Raw genomic sequence first — 13,559 nt, forward strand, 5'->3', positions numbered from 1 at the left:
AGTAGTTATAGATACTCTCTCTTCACCTTCAATTTCATCGAGGAAAAATGAAAGCAAACCATCTAAATGCATGCGATGTGTTGACGCATTTTTCTCTTTTTGCTCACTACTTTCAGATTCTCTCTGACTGCGATTAATAACTCGGAATCTTTGCCATGCTCTTAATGTATCATCCGGCAATGATGATTTGACTAGAGGATATAACATCGCCGCATATTTATCTCTAGCAACACCCAGAACTTCTAACGCTCTAAGTTATCATAGAGTTTTCGTAATGAAACTTTTTGCTGAGAGTTTTTTAATAATACTAACGAAAGTAGATCTCTAACATAGACTTCTATAAGAAGGTCTTATTTTCCAAAACGCGATTGCAGTTGTTGTAAAGCTTTACTATAACTTTTGCCACCGGGCAGAAAGCTTTTGATTAACTCTTCAGCAGATGACCCTCTTTCCATAGACTGCAATAAATATGCAAATTTATCATGATCATCTAAATTGGGATAATTATCGATATTTTTAAACTGGCCCCAAAATCCTAACCAGCTTTTAATATTCCCATCAAAAATCGGAAGTTTAAGCTTAGGATAACGTATAGTAGTTTAAATTTAGCATTTTGAGTTAAGCTTTCATTAACAACAGAACCGTTTTCCTTCTCAGCTAGAAGCGAAACTAATTTGCTTTCTACCATTCTCCACTTATCAATATAGCATTCTGACTCATCAAACTCATTATTTATCACAGTTTTCATCTTTTTCAATTTCAATCAATTCTTCTCTATAAGTCTGTTCTATTTCAATCATAGGTTTCGCTTTGTCCTCAACTAATTTAAGTTTCGAAATTTTTCCGTCTAAAGATAAATCATTTTCGTTCTTCTCAAAATCATTTAAAGCTTTTGTAAACAATCTCCTAAATTGAGATCGTTTGCACTTCAAAACATCCATTGTAAATAAATGAAAGAATTCTACTTACAGATAACATTCCAGTCAGCGGACGCCAAATGTTCAAAAATTCTCACCAAATTTGTTACCTCAAGAACTATTTATTATTCAGAAATAACTATCTACATCTCTTTAGTTATTTACGACTCTACAATAATTAAATAATTCCTTTATTCATACTCTCAAATGAGGAAAACAAAAGTTACACTAACTCTTTAAAAAGAACAACATCATAGTATGTTGCCATTCTCTGAAACATACTGTTACAAAACATAGATAATGAATAAAAAAACCTATAGAGTAAAGAAAACGATTGCATGTACTTGAAGCTCGTGCAATATTATTCAGAAGCTGCAGTTAGGAAAAAATATAAACCAAAATATTAGAGTCAAAATATTGTTCAGAAAATGTTTCGAGAGACAGCTAAGGAAGGACTTCAGAAGCAAAGAAAGAAGATGAATATTGCATCTACTAAAAACTTTCCGAAACCTAGTCCAGGATAAAATGTTAAAATAAAAGTACTTGTTATTGATAGATCGAAAATGAATTTAAGATCATGAAGAGCCTTTAGTACAGACATTAAAGAAGATGAGTTTTATATTCTTGGTACTAAGATTGCTATACTAAAATCATTGCACACAGGAAACAAGGTTATCTTTTGCAAAGAAAATTTTTTAAACATCGAAGAAGTTGGTACAGGAGAAACAGGTGTACATGACGTAGTAAGAAATATTTTTTTTATTGAGGGGAACAAGGACTAAGAAAATGCAACTGCTCAAAGAAGTGTACAATGAAGATGTAATTGTGTAAATCAGCTGATCTACTTTATAATTTAAAATGCCATAACAGTCAACCTTGCAACCTTGTTGTAACAAGTAGTAAAAAGTATTAGATGTATTAAAGAAAAGCATACTACATTTTTCTTATTTTTAAAGTTTCATAACTTTTATTGACCTTTTTTCTGACCTATCAGTTTAATTTTTTTAATTATTGCCATAATTATTTAAAAAATTATTGAAATATATGCAGTAGTTATCGAGAGAACTGTGCATTAATTCACTTTTTTCACATGGGATCTTATGTGTGAAATGGCATAAATATTACAATTTTTCATTTTTATTTCTTGTAACTCTTTGAAAAATAATTGTAAGATGGTTTCATAAACATAATCTTAAATAATATCTTATATTGATCACTTTTACAATTTATATTATCAATTGAAAAGTGTATTTAATTTTTGGGGACACACTGTATACAATATATCTGCGAATGGAAAATCCTATCATAAGTAATCCTTCGTTTCGGGCTTTTACCGGAAGGCGTTGGTAACTCCTAGGTTTTACCGCTAAGGCTTGGTAAAAGCTAGGTTTTACCGGTAAAATCTAGGATTTACCCGACTTCGGGCTTTTAGAATAACACATGTTTGAAAGGCCTGTTTGTAGAGCTTCTACTTATATCATGGCTTCTAATTGAGCTATTTTCTCAATTTAAATGTTGATCAGTTTAGAATTGCAAAATTTACAATATTATATTAGAAATAAAGGCTTACATATAGAATACGTCGCCACAGAATCAGTTAAACAAAAATGCATGTTAGGATTATTACGTAAAATGTAAGAAAGAACAATAAATAAATCAAAACAATTCATAACAATATAAAACTTAACAAACATTCTCTATTCGTAAAAAGCAAATTTAAAGTTAATCATATTAAAATAATGAAGTTTAACTGCAAACAAATGAATGATTAATTATTGCTGCGAACTAATCTACAATATCATTTAAATTCTGAGAGCATACGTAAATCAAGCGCAAGTATTAAAATCAATGAATAAATGTATAATTCCAAAAAAATTTTTAACCCTAAAAAAATTATAATGCATAAGTGAATAATTGTTAATTTCTCAAAATTCCTCTTGTGTAAATTTCTTTTAGTAAGTCACAGCATTTGGTTTTACTTTTGGTTTTGAATTTTATTTTTACCTTTGCCTACATGGATGACGAAACACGAATTGAGTAACTGAAGAGTTAGGTTTGGAGGCCACTTGATAAGTATGTCTCCTGCCTGCTCGACAATTATTCACTTATGCATTTTTATAAATTATTTAGGAGTAATAATTTTTTTGGAATTATACATTTATTCATGGATTTTTATATTTACGCTTGATTTATATATGCTCTCAGAATTTAAATGATATTGTAGATTAGTTGGCAGCAGTAATTAAACATTTATTTATTTGCAATTAAATTTCATTATTTAAATTTAATTAACTTGCTTTTTACGAATAGAGAATGTTTGTTCAATTCAAATTGCAATCCTTGCAGCAATGACGCAAGAAAATTATTTAATTTAACTTAGTTTTACTATTTATTCTTTTGAAACATAAGAGTATAAATATACCTAAAATCCGACATATAAGCACAAATATATGAGCCGAAATATTTATATCATTGTCATCGTTTACTTAAATATTCATTAATTTTTATTTTAACAATTGAAGCATGCTTTTGAAATGACGCAAAATAGTTTTCGTCTTGTCTTCGTTTATTCTATAAACTAATGGAAATGGCTGAGTTGTTTAAATGTGATAACGTAATGGAAACAGAGCTCCAGTTCGAAATGCTCATGCATTTCTAGGAATTTTGTGGAAAACGGCCATCAACTGTAACTGAAACTGAATGACGAGCTATAATGCGCCATCTATAAGAGTACGCAGACGAATAGCACCGATGACGAATACAGGCGTGTGATGATGTTTAAAGACTATTCGCAATCGTAGTTTAGTAACAACTCGATGGGTTTTAGCGACTTTTTTTACAAAAGTTTGGTGTCAGAAGATAAAGTTCATGCTCTATACATTAACGTTTCGGTTTGTTTACTGTAGCTTTCCTTTTATCAAAGATTATGAATTAGCAAAGTTCAATGTTTTCAAGAGGATTACAGGTCAGTATTTTACTTTTGTAACCTTCACTCTGAATATAACATTTTCTAATGTATAAAAAATGGCTTATTAGAAATTATGAAAAAAAACTATTACTGCATTGGCAGATAAAAATGTTACATGTGATATCTTAGGGGAAGTTTTAACTGAAAAAAATGAATAAATTAAAATTTTCAGAATGACAAATTGAAAGTTTAAGTTAATCGATGGAAATTTAATCTAGGAGGAAATAAAACTAGCACTAATTACCAAGAAAAAATGTATCTGGTATAGTAACAAATGTTTATTGACACTGAAAGAAAATTTTATTGACTCGTCGACATCTGAAAAATTTTTCACTTTGAATGACAGCTTAAATCCTCCAACCTTCCCAAGTAAGTAGTCAAACCATATTCAGGAATTTCGAAATATTGGAAAAAATTTTGGAATTCATTTGAAAGGACTATCGATTGAAATGATTGACCTTTGAAAATTGAAACATTCATTTGCCTATGGTTGATTGCAAGAGCGTTAAATGTAATATCTGGTTTCCAGTTAACTAAAAAAAAGTTACGGCAACTGTGTAAAGTTACTTCAAGATCGTTTTCGTTGTAAAGATCATTGATTCTTTTATGAGTAAAATTTTAAACTTGCAAATTGTTAAAAATTCTTCAACTTTTCCAGCTTTGAGTTATTTGATGTTATTTGATGAGCTAGATGTCGCTATACAAAATTTAGATTCACTGCAAGAGGATACAAATTCCTATGCTCCACGTTTCATTTCCATTGTCCTAATTTTATTGCCAGAAAATCCTGTTTTAGATTTTGTGCGAAGCACAAATATAAAATAAAGTTTCTGGTCTTTTTTCTTTTTTAAAATGTGAGATTGAATGTCGGAAATCAATATTTATAGTTTTACGCAGTAGAAAATGTTTCTTAATAAATTAAAATCATTACCAGATATCCAAATATTATACACTGGGTCCCAAAAGTGTTCGTACACTTCTGAGTTTCATTGAAATAGGGCTCTATCCATTAATTAAAAGTAAACTTTCTGAATGACATTTTAATAATAAGATCTATAATCTATTCGTAACAAAATTAGATGAAATATTTTTAAAATATAGCGAAACGCTATTTTTTAAAAATTAATAATAAAAAAATGAAAAACATTTTATCTCACAAAAACCTTCGTATACTTCAAAAAAGTCTTGACATATTAGTAAATATTTTAATTTTTCGTTAAATTAATATTTAGTTGGATATCCTTTAGCATCCACAACAGCTTTTGAACGTCTAGGAATAAAGATTTTACTAGTTTTTTTTTTTTTTTCTTTTAATTTCTGTATCAATGCTCATCCATTCTTCCATCATGACTGTTTTGAGTTCGCTTTTGATTTGATGTCATGTTTTCGTACTCTAACCTCCAGTTCTTTCCAAATGTGTTCTATAGGGTTTAAATCTGGCGACTGAGGTGGTATTTTCAAAACATGTGGACAATTATAGAGACACCACAGGCGAACGATGAGAGCTGTATGCTTAGGATCGTTATCATGATTAAAAATAAAGTTCTTTCCAATACCCAAATTTTGGGCTGATATTTCTTAAATTTATTTTGGGATGTATCTTAAAATACTTAAATAAAGAGAATGATTCATTATGCCATCAATAAATACCAAATTACCTAGTCCTGATGCTGCCATGTACCCCCATCCCAACAAGAACACCTCCACCGCCATGCTTAACTGTTCCAACTAAGTTCTTAGAATGAAAGTTCCTCATTTTTCCTTCTCCATACAGTTATTCGACCATCGGAACCCAAAATGTTAAATTTGCTTTCGCCAGTAAATAGGACATTATTCCAGTACGTTTCGGGCGTATTTATCATTGATTTTGCGAATGAAAGCCTAAGCGTTCTGTTTTTCTCACTAACAAAAAACTTTTTACGGGCAGAACACCCATGTAATCCAGCTTCTCTGGGAACACGTCGAACAGTTTCAGGTGAAATTGAAGTAGCAAACTTTGCATTAAATTCTGCAAAACTTTTGCAGCACTCAAACGTGGGATTTTCACAAATTTTCTAATAATAAATCTCTCATCACGTTTAGTTAACTTTCTCGGTCGACCTTTTCTTAACTTGTTTTCAATCCGATTTTGTTCTTTAAAGCGTTCTATCACATACTGCACTGTAGAATGGGATAAATTAACTAATTTAGCGATATTTAATTTATAATTTAGGGATAACTGTAACGGATCTGGTCATTTATGTAAATTTTGTCCCGAAAAACATCGCAGACCCAAATGTTTATCTATTGGAAATTTTGTTCATAAATCCTTTATGTATTTAAAAAAAAACCCAGATGCAAAATGTTGAAAAGAAAACACGACTGCAACATCTGGAAAAAAAATGAATACTCTCACATAAATCAAATTTAGTGCGCCATGCCTTAATTCCATAAAGTAATTCAAATTACTGATATATCACTTACAGCTCTCACTGACATCGGAAGTGAAACTACAAACAGAAAATCATTCTTTAAGTGAAGTGTATGTTATAATATGTTGACAAAAATTAAACGAATGACAAAATTAATCGAATAGATTATATTACAAGTGACATTTTAGTAGTTTTTCAATTATTTACAAATAATATTTATGTAATAGACAGTAATATAATTTCATTTAATGCTACAAGCGGCATGGATATCTTTAAAGAAGATGAAGTTCACATAAAACAAAGAAGATACCGTACTTCTAAACGGTCCACCAGCGGCCGAGAGGTAAAGTCGCTGAACACTGGTAGTTCGGTCCGAGGTTCGAATCCCGTGAACGGGCTGGCTGCAGGGGCGATTTCGAGGTTTTCCCCATGTGTAACGTGTATACGAGCCAGTTTCCCTTAGAAAGTCCTCCACGAAAGCATCCCTCCGCTTAGGCAGTTAGCCCTAGTGTGCTTTGCCATAATTAAATACACGTACATCTAAACATGTTATTAAACAAACTGATACGGAAGATATATAATAATAATAATATTTCTCTTAACAATACTATATCCCTCAATCAAACATTGGAATTTGAAATGGGTTCTACTGCTGCAAAAGAGCAAATTGAAATTATTAAAATCTTGTCTCCGAATACAAACCTCTCGGAACCAAATGAAAGATAAAACATTTATTTTTCGCAGACCTAGACGATTACCTTTTGTCGAAAGAGACATTATAGATAAACAGAGTGTAAACTTGATTAGCCAACGGCATAATTGAACTATGCTCTTCCGAATATTCTAGTCAAGTTCTGGTAGCAAAAAAAGAAAGTTGGTAATCTCAGAGTATATTCAGACTACCTCAGAGCAACAAGAAGATACTTAAGATCGATATCCCTTATCAGTAAAAGAAATTTACTAAATAAAGAATAAGATGCTCGTATGTTCACTATCATCGATTTAAAAATGCTTTCTTCCTTGTGAGTGTCGACATTACAGATCGTTTGTTACATGTAATGGACAATATCAGTTTCTAAGTGTACTTTTCGCTCTGTGGACCTCATCTTCCGTATTCCAAGGATTTGTAATTTCAGTTTTCAAGGATCTTATCTTGCAAGTTCATGTTTTATTCTAGTATTTAGATGATACTGTTACGAATTTTGTACTTAGATCGGAAAATTTTGTGGAATTGTATGTGAAATTCTTGGATTTTTCTGTGCAATGTAACGCGAAATAGCTAAAGAGAAAAGCTATGCCGAAAAAGTAAGAATACAGGGCAAGTCCATTTAACATTGAGTATATGGGTAGCTCGGTAATTTGGTGAGATATCGCCAAGCTGACAACGGTTATGACGAATTATTTTGTCGCCAAATTTGGCGAGAAATCGCGAAAAATCACCACGTCATATTTAGCGACCATGTGTCGACATTTTGGTCCGATCCCTGTGTCACCGTAATATGTATTGAAATTGAATAAATGTAGTTGACCACTATGTTAGCTGTAACCGTAATACCACCTCGTATTCCTTTTTAGTAATTTCGGGAAGCAGAAAGTACCAAAAATATCTCGGTGACTGATTGAAAATTATTTAAGGCCTAAGAGAGAGCATCTGCTCTCATGCCTCACTGGTCTACTACATTTGGAGAACTCCATCTTTGGATTTTTGCATGCGCCAGAACCCTGAGGGGACTCATTCAGGAATCTGGAAAGAGTAGGAGTAGCATATCTCCCGCTGCATGCGAGAATAACCAACAAAGTGTCATCTGCTCTTGGTTTATTAGTTTTGTTTCGAGCTGCTAGTTCCGCATGAACTGAGATATCCGAGTTAGTTTTCTCTTTAGTTGTGCTTTGCATTGCTTTGTGTTTATCGTTCTTAGTAGTTTGATGCGTAAATCTGAGATACTGTGAAATTCTGTACGAGTATTTTTGCGGAAAATTTTGGAACTTAGTTTTCCGGAAGTGTTTATTTCGATAAAATGAATTTTTATTAAACTCTCATCGGACCTGTGTGCATTCAATCTATTAAGAATCTGTACGCACGCAACAGTATAATATTTTCCGCTAAAGATGAAGTTATTAAGCATTTGAAATCCGTGTTATTAAACCTTTCTGATTATAGACTCGAAATTAAGTTTAAGAAACCTAAATTTGTAAGTCGTAGGATTGAATTTCTTGCTCATGTCACGAAAATGGTAAACTGTTCCCTCTTTAATCAGCTGCTGGTTTAATTTCACAAAAGACTTACAAAATTTTTTTGCAAGACTATTTTTGCAATTTTTACACTTGCTCAACCATTAACTAATATCTTTATGAGAAAGATAATGATTTCCAGTTTGGTGATAATGAGAAAAAAGATGTTAATCTTTAAGAAACAACGTTTATATGCCACTATTCATTTTTATGGTCGTATTCTCATGCAAATATCCGTGACTGATAATTGCCTACATCCTGTTTATAACAAGAGCAGAAAGCCATCTAATGCCAAAAAAATTTACCAGTTATAAACTTGAGGTACTACCTGTATTTTAAGCTTTGAAAAAATTTAGAGTTTTATCTCTTAGGTAAGCACTTCAAAATTATTACTGACTGTAATGTCTTCAAAATGACCATGAACAAGAAAGATTTAAATACACGAATAGCACACTGAAGTTTCAGGTTAGAAAATGGGGATTGCGAAATAGAACAGAGAACGGTAAAACAAATGACATATATTGATGCACTAAGCAGATCCCTTGTTTCGTCATCGCTCAAGATAGCCTCATTTTGAAATTACTAAACGCTCAAGAGCAAGATGATCACATTCAAACTATCAAAGAAGTCTTAAAGGTAAAACTTTATGGAGATTATTGTGTTAAAGCTGATATACTTTATATATTTTTAGACAGTAATGAATTACTTGTTGTTCCAAAATCAGTGGAAACGAATATACTTAAGTCCGCACATCGTTGTAGACATTTCACAACGAACTGAAGAAATAATCAAACACGAATTTTATTGAACTAACCTTAAAGACAAAATTAATAACTATATTGCGAATTGGGTTTATTAATTAATGGTAATTGTGGAAAAGAAGAAGGTATGCTGTATTCTACACCCAAACAAATGTTTCACTTCGTACATATCACATCGATCATATAGGATCACTCGCAAGTACTCATAAAAATTATAAGCATGTATTTCCTGTTATTAACTTATTCACAAAGTTTATATGGTTTTACTCAATAAAATATATCGATAGCGCCGAAGTAATAACTAAATTGGAAAATCAAAAATTTGTCTTCTCGTATATTATCATATTTTCGTTATATCACCATAGTATCATATTTTAGATGAAGGTTCAGTATTTACTTCTAATGATTTTCAAGATTATTGTTCAACCAACAATATCCAGCATATTCAAATGACTACCGGACTGCCTCGTGCAAGTGGACACATTGAGAGCTTAAATTTTGTCATAATTTCTGTTCTGCACCATTTGTCGTGTCAGAATCTGACAAGATGGTACACACATGTTGGTGAAGTTCAACAAGTGAAACAAGTCAACATTCAACATATTAAAGGAATATCAATACAACTGCATTAGAATTCTTATTTGGAAATTAAATTAAATCTCATAATCATGATAAAATTACATAGCTCTGAAATGTTGAGATATAGAAGCTAACCAAGAGAGTTTGAAAGTGCAGGCTGAAAATCGTAAAACCTACCATTAAGTTCCAGTTTCATGATGTAGCAGCAATCAAGCCTGTACAATATGGAACTGGTCTTAAACTCAAACCCACGTTTGTCGAAACATACAAAATCATGAAAAACAAGCCCAATGGTATTTACGATGTTAAAAAGTGTGTTTCCTCGACGGACTCGACAAACAAGCACTTGTGATAGTTTATCAAATCCTGGAGAGGTTTATCAGAACATATTACCCAAAATTTAGTGGTTTATGGAGCACTTTCTCATATGAATTATTCAACATATTTGAACTTTAACCCTATCAAATTTTTCCATTTATTAATTTACTAACTTTTATTTTTTATTTTCCAAGGCGCTGTTATTAGAAACACCTAGTTTAACACTTTTTTGATCTTTTATAATCATTTTAGGATTTTCTTTTGTTGCTTGTGGGCATTAGTATTTTAATGTTTAGTGTATTTCCTAGTGTTACAGTCGTATGGATCCGTAATGAATTGAATGCACACAGAACCGAGATAAAACTTATTTTCCGAACAGAAACATTTTGCAGTTCGGGAATTTTCCCCAAAAATACTCGCACAGTTCCTCTCAGTATGACTGAGCACAATCAGTAGTTACCACTTCAAAGTACTATGAAAGTTAAACACAACCAATGCAAAGCACATCTCAAGAGCGAAGCTCGCACGGAGGTCTTTCAATATAGCAATTTTAACTCTGAAATAAAAACTGAGAGTTGATGCTCTTTCCGGGCTTATATAGTTTTCCTATGTCCACCGAGAAATCTTTAGTAAACTGCGCAGAAAAGAAAAAAATGGGACAGTTCTTTATCTCCCGTGCTACTGGGCCGATTGACAAAATTCAAATTTCGTTTTTCATGTCTCGAAAGCGCGACTTAGGAAATATATTAGATTTTTATATAGCATTGTTCTAACATAGGTATTTTGACACAAAATAGGACATTTTCTGAAATAGCATACCAAATGTTTTCCATATAGTTCCACCACACCAAATGTTCAGCTCAGTCAATGTGAATGCCGAACACCCTATAGGGTGGATCCGAGAGTCTCCCATCCCGTTTCTCCTACTACCAAACAACACGAAAAGACATTCGGCTCGCCATTATTTTAAGTATACCAATGCCGCACAGACGTTACATATTTACAAACATCCTTGCCTTATTTGATCCGGAGCCCAATGATACGGCAGCCAGCATAACTAATAGTTATACAGATTTAAGACAGATGCAAAACATCCATGGAGATATAGCTAAAGGTTCCTTACCCTTATTCTTGTTATATTCTTGTGGTGGTACCTTTATGACCAGCAGAGAAATTCTGATATCCCCCACTTCTACCTTTATCTGTCTATCAAGATTGGGCAAATTCATTATGTCAGATGTAAGATCCCCAAGACACTACCTTTTCCCTCTTAGTAGTGATGAATTCATATACCTGATCTAGACGCATAGTCAGGAGGATTTGTAGCAACAATCAGTGGGTCTTCACAAAGTTAGAATTTAGTCATAGATTGCTATTGCACTTCATGACATTCTGGCATACATTTTGCTTCGAAAGCTTCTGTTAAGACTGAGAACTTCTTTAGCAGGTGATTCTAAATTAAATTCCCTTAGTGTGAAAATATATAGAATATAAATATTCTACATGTCATAATGCTTGGCTATGTTTTCCTTTATGTGTTAAACTGGTCTTGTTTAATGTTGTATAATTTCGCAATCTGATTTCTAGGAATGCATCATGACCGTTATTTCGTAAACAAGCATTCTGTTGAAAGTAAGAGTTTAAGCATATCAAAGAAAATTTGTCTTGTCAGTGCTTAATGTTACCATTGTATTGAGCAAAGGGAGTTGATTGCTAACATGGAGAATTGTTAAGAGATGAACAGATTACAGAAAAAAATTGCGAAAGTATATTTAATTAGATGCCTAAAGTATTTTACGAGGAAAATTTTAAATAAATGCATCGCAGGAGGACTTTATGAAATAGAACAAAATGCATGATTTCCCAAATGTAATATTAAAAAAAATAATCTTTATTTCTGAAACACGCAATGAACATAAAAACGAATAATTTTTAAATGCTGCGCTTTTTTATTTATCTAATACTTTTTTATAGCTTATTTGCATTTTACGCGATATACAACCACAGAAGAACATTAGTATTGCAGAAAAGTACACAAACTTTTAACATATTGGCAAATAAAACCTTGAAGCTCATTTTTCCGCTTTGACAGAATTCAAAAGATTAACTTTAGATCGCATTTTATTTATGCATTAAGGAGAAAAACGCCGTGAATCTTAAAACGCTCTTAAAAATTGCATCTTCTTTTATTCATTCCATGTAAACGACTGTTGTTAAACAAAAATCTTTGAAGTGCAATTAATGAAAATCTGGCGATGTAGTTATACTCCTTCAACCAGAATATTCAGAAAAATGAGAAAAAGCGAGAAATTCATATTTAATGAATAAGCGTAGGGTGTCCTTCAATTTTTAATTTTTGAATTTGAATGGAGAATTTTGAAACAAACTACTTGATCACTGGAGTAATTCCAAGTTTTAGATTAAGGAAAATTTAAATAAGCATGTATTAAAAAAATCAATATTATCAAAACCGTAGTTTATATTTAGTTATGGGTTTAGGAAATCTTCTAGGAGATGTCTAGAATCATGTAAACAAGCATTATATTTCATTTCATGTCACACTATTTAATTTTTATTTACATATTTTTATGAAATTTACGGTTGCATTCCATAAATTTGAAATATAATGAATTTTCAGGATAAATATAAGATGAAAATTGCGTAAATCTGCAATGTGGTTTTTGTCTATCTAGCAAATATTTTTTATTAAAATATCAGCCTAATTCAGTCGGATCTTCTAAGATGTGAAACATTAAAAATGTAGAAATGTTTTATGATGGTTACATTCCTGATGGATTCTGTCCTAATACCAGAAGCATAAGTAGCTCAAGTTGCTTTATTGATATGGTGGTAGGGAATTCGTCTGGCATAGGTCCGTATTCGGATAAGGCATGGCTATTTGCAAGATTATATACTATAGTGCCTTTGTGACATGTGGGCTTTTAAATATGGTCAAGCCGAAAATCCTCTGGTGTGACTGGTGCTTAAATAATAAAAGGAATAATGGAACAGCTAATTCTTTATTATTTCTTTAATAACATTAAGGAAATTATGTTAAGTCAAAATGAAACAAAAAAAAATATTATAGATGGTATTAAAGCAGAGATCTCGATACAATCGATTATCCCTAAGAAAGAAATAATTAGAATTTGTACTCTGTGCACTTAGTCAAAGTACCACTCCTTACCTTGAAAAAAATGAAGACTGATACAAGTACTGTACATAAATTTTCAACGTATTCCTGCGAAATCCCCTAATGTTTCGCCTATGTACTATTGTATCTTTGCTCTCTTGAAAAAAAGAGTTTTTCTAAGTAGAACGATTGATGCACTCTGGAAAAAAGTGCAAGAGGAATGGAAATCAATACCCCTGG

The 13,559-nt window shown here is 31.9% G+C and overlaps 1 protein-coding gene across 1 annotated transcript in view; it reads left to right on the forward strand.

The window, feature by feature from the left end:
- The first annotated feature begins 3,770 nt into the window (after positions 1-3,770).
- The window catches only part of LOC118187972 (uncharacterized), a 737,440-nt gene continuing 727,651 nt past the window's right edge, over positions 3,771-13,559 (forward strand). Inside the window, exon 1 of the mRNA XM_085818560.1 lies at positions 3,771-3,882. Within this exon, the coding sequence (XP_085674686.1) occupies positions 3,786-3,882 (97 nt within the window). The 5' untranslated portion in view covers positions 3,771-3,785. The remainder of the gene's footprint in view (positions 3,883-13,559) is intronic.

Source organism: Stegodyphus dumicola, chromosome 6 (genome assembly GCF_044657685.1).
Source record: "Stegodyphus dumicola isolate Sdum_Otavi_A_Nest chromosome 6, ASM4465768v1".
Taxonomy (NCBI): domain Eukaryota; kingdom Metazoa; phylum Arthropoda; class Arachnida; order Araneae; family Eresidae; genus Stegodyphus; species Stegodyphus dumicola.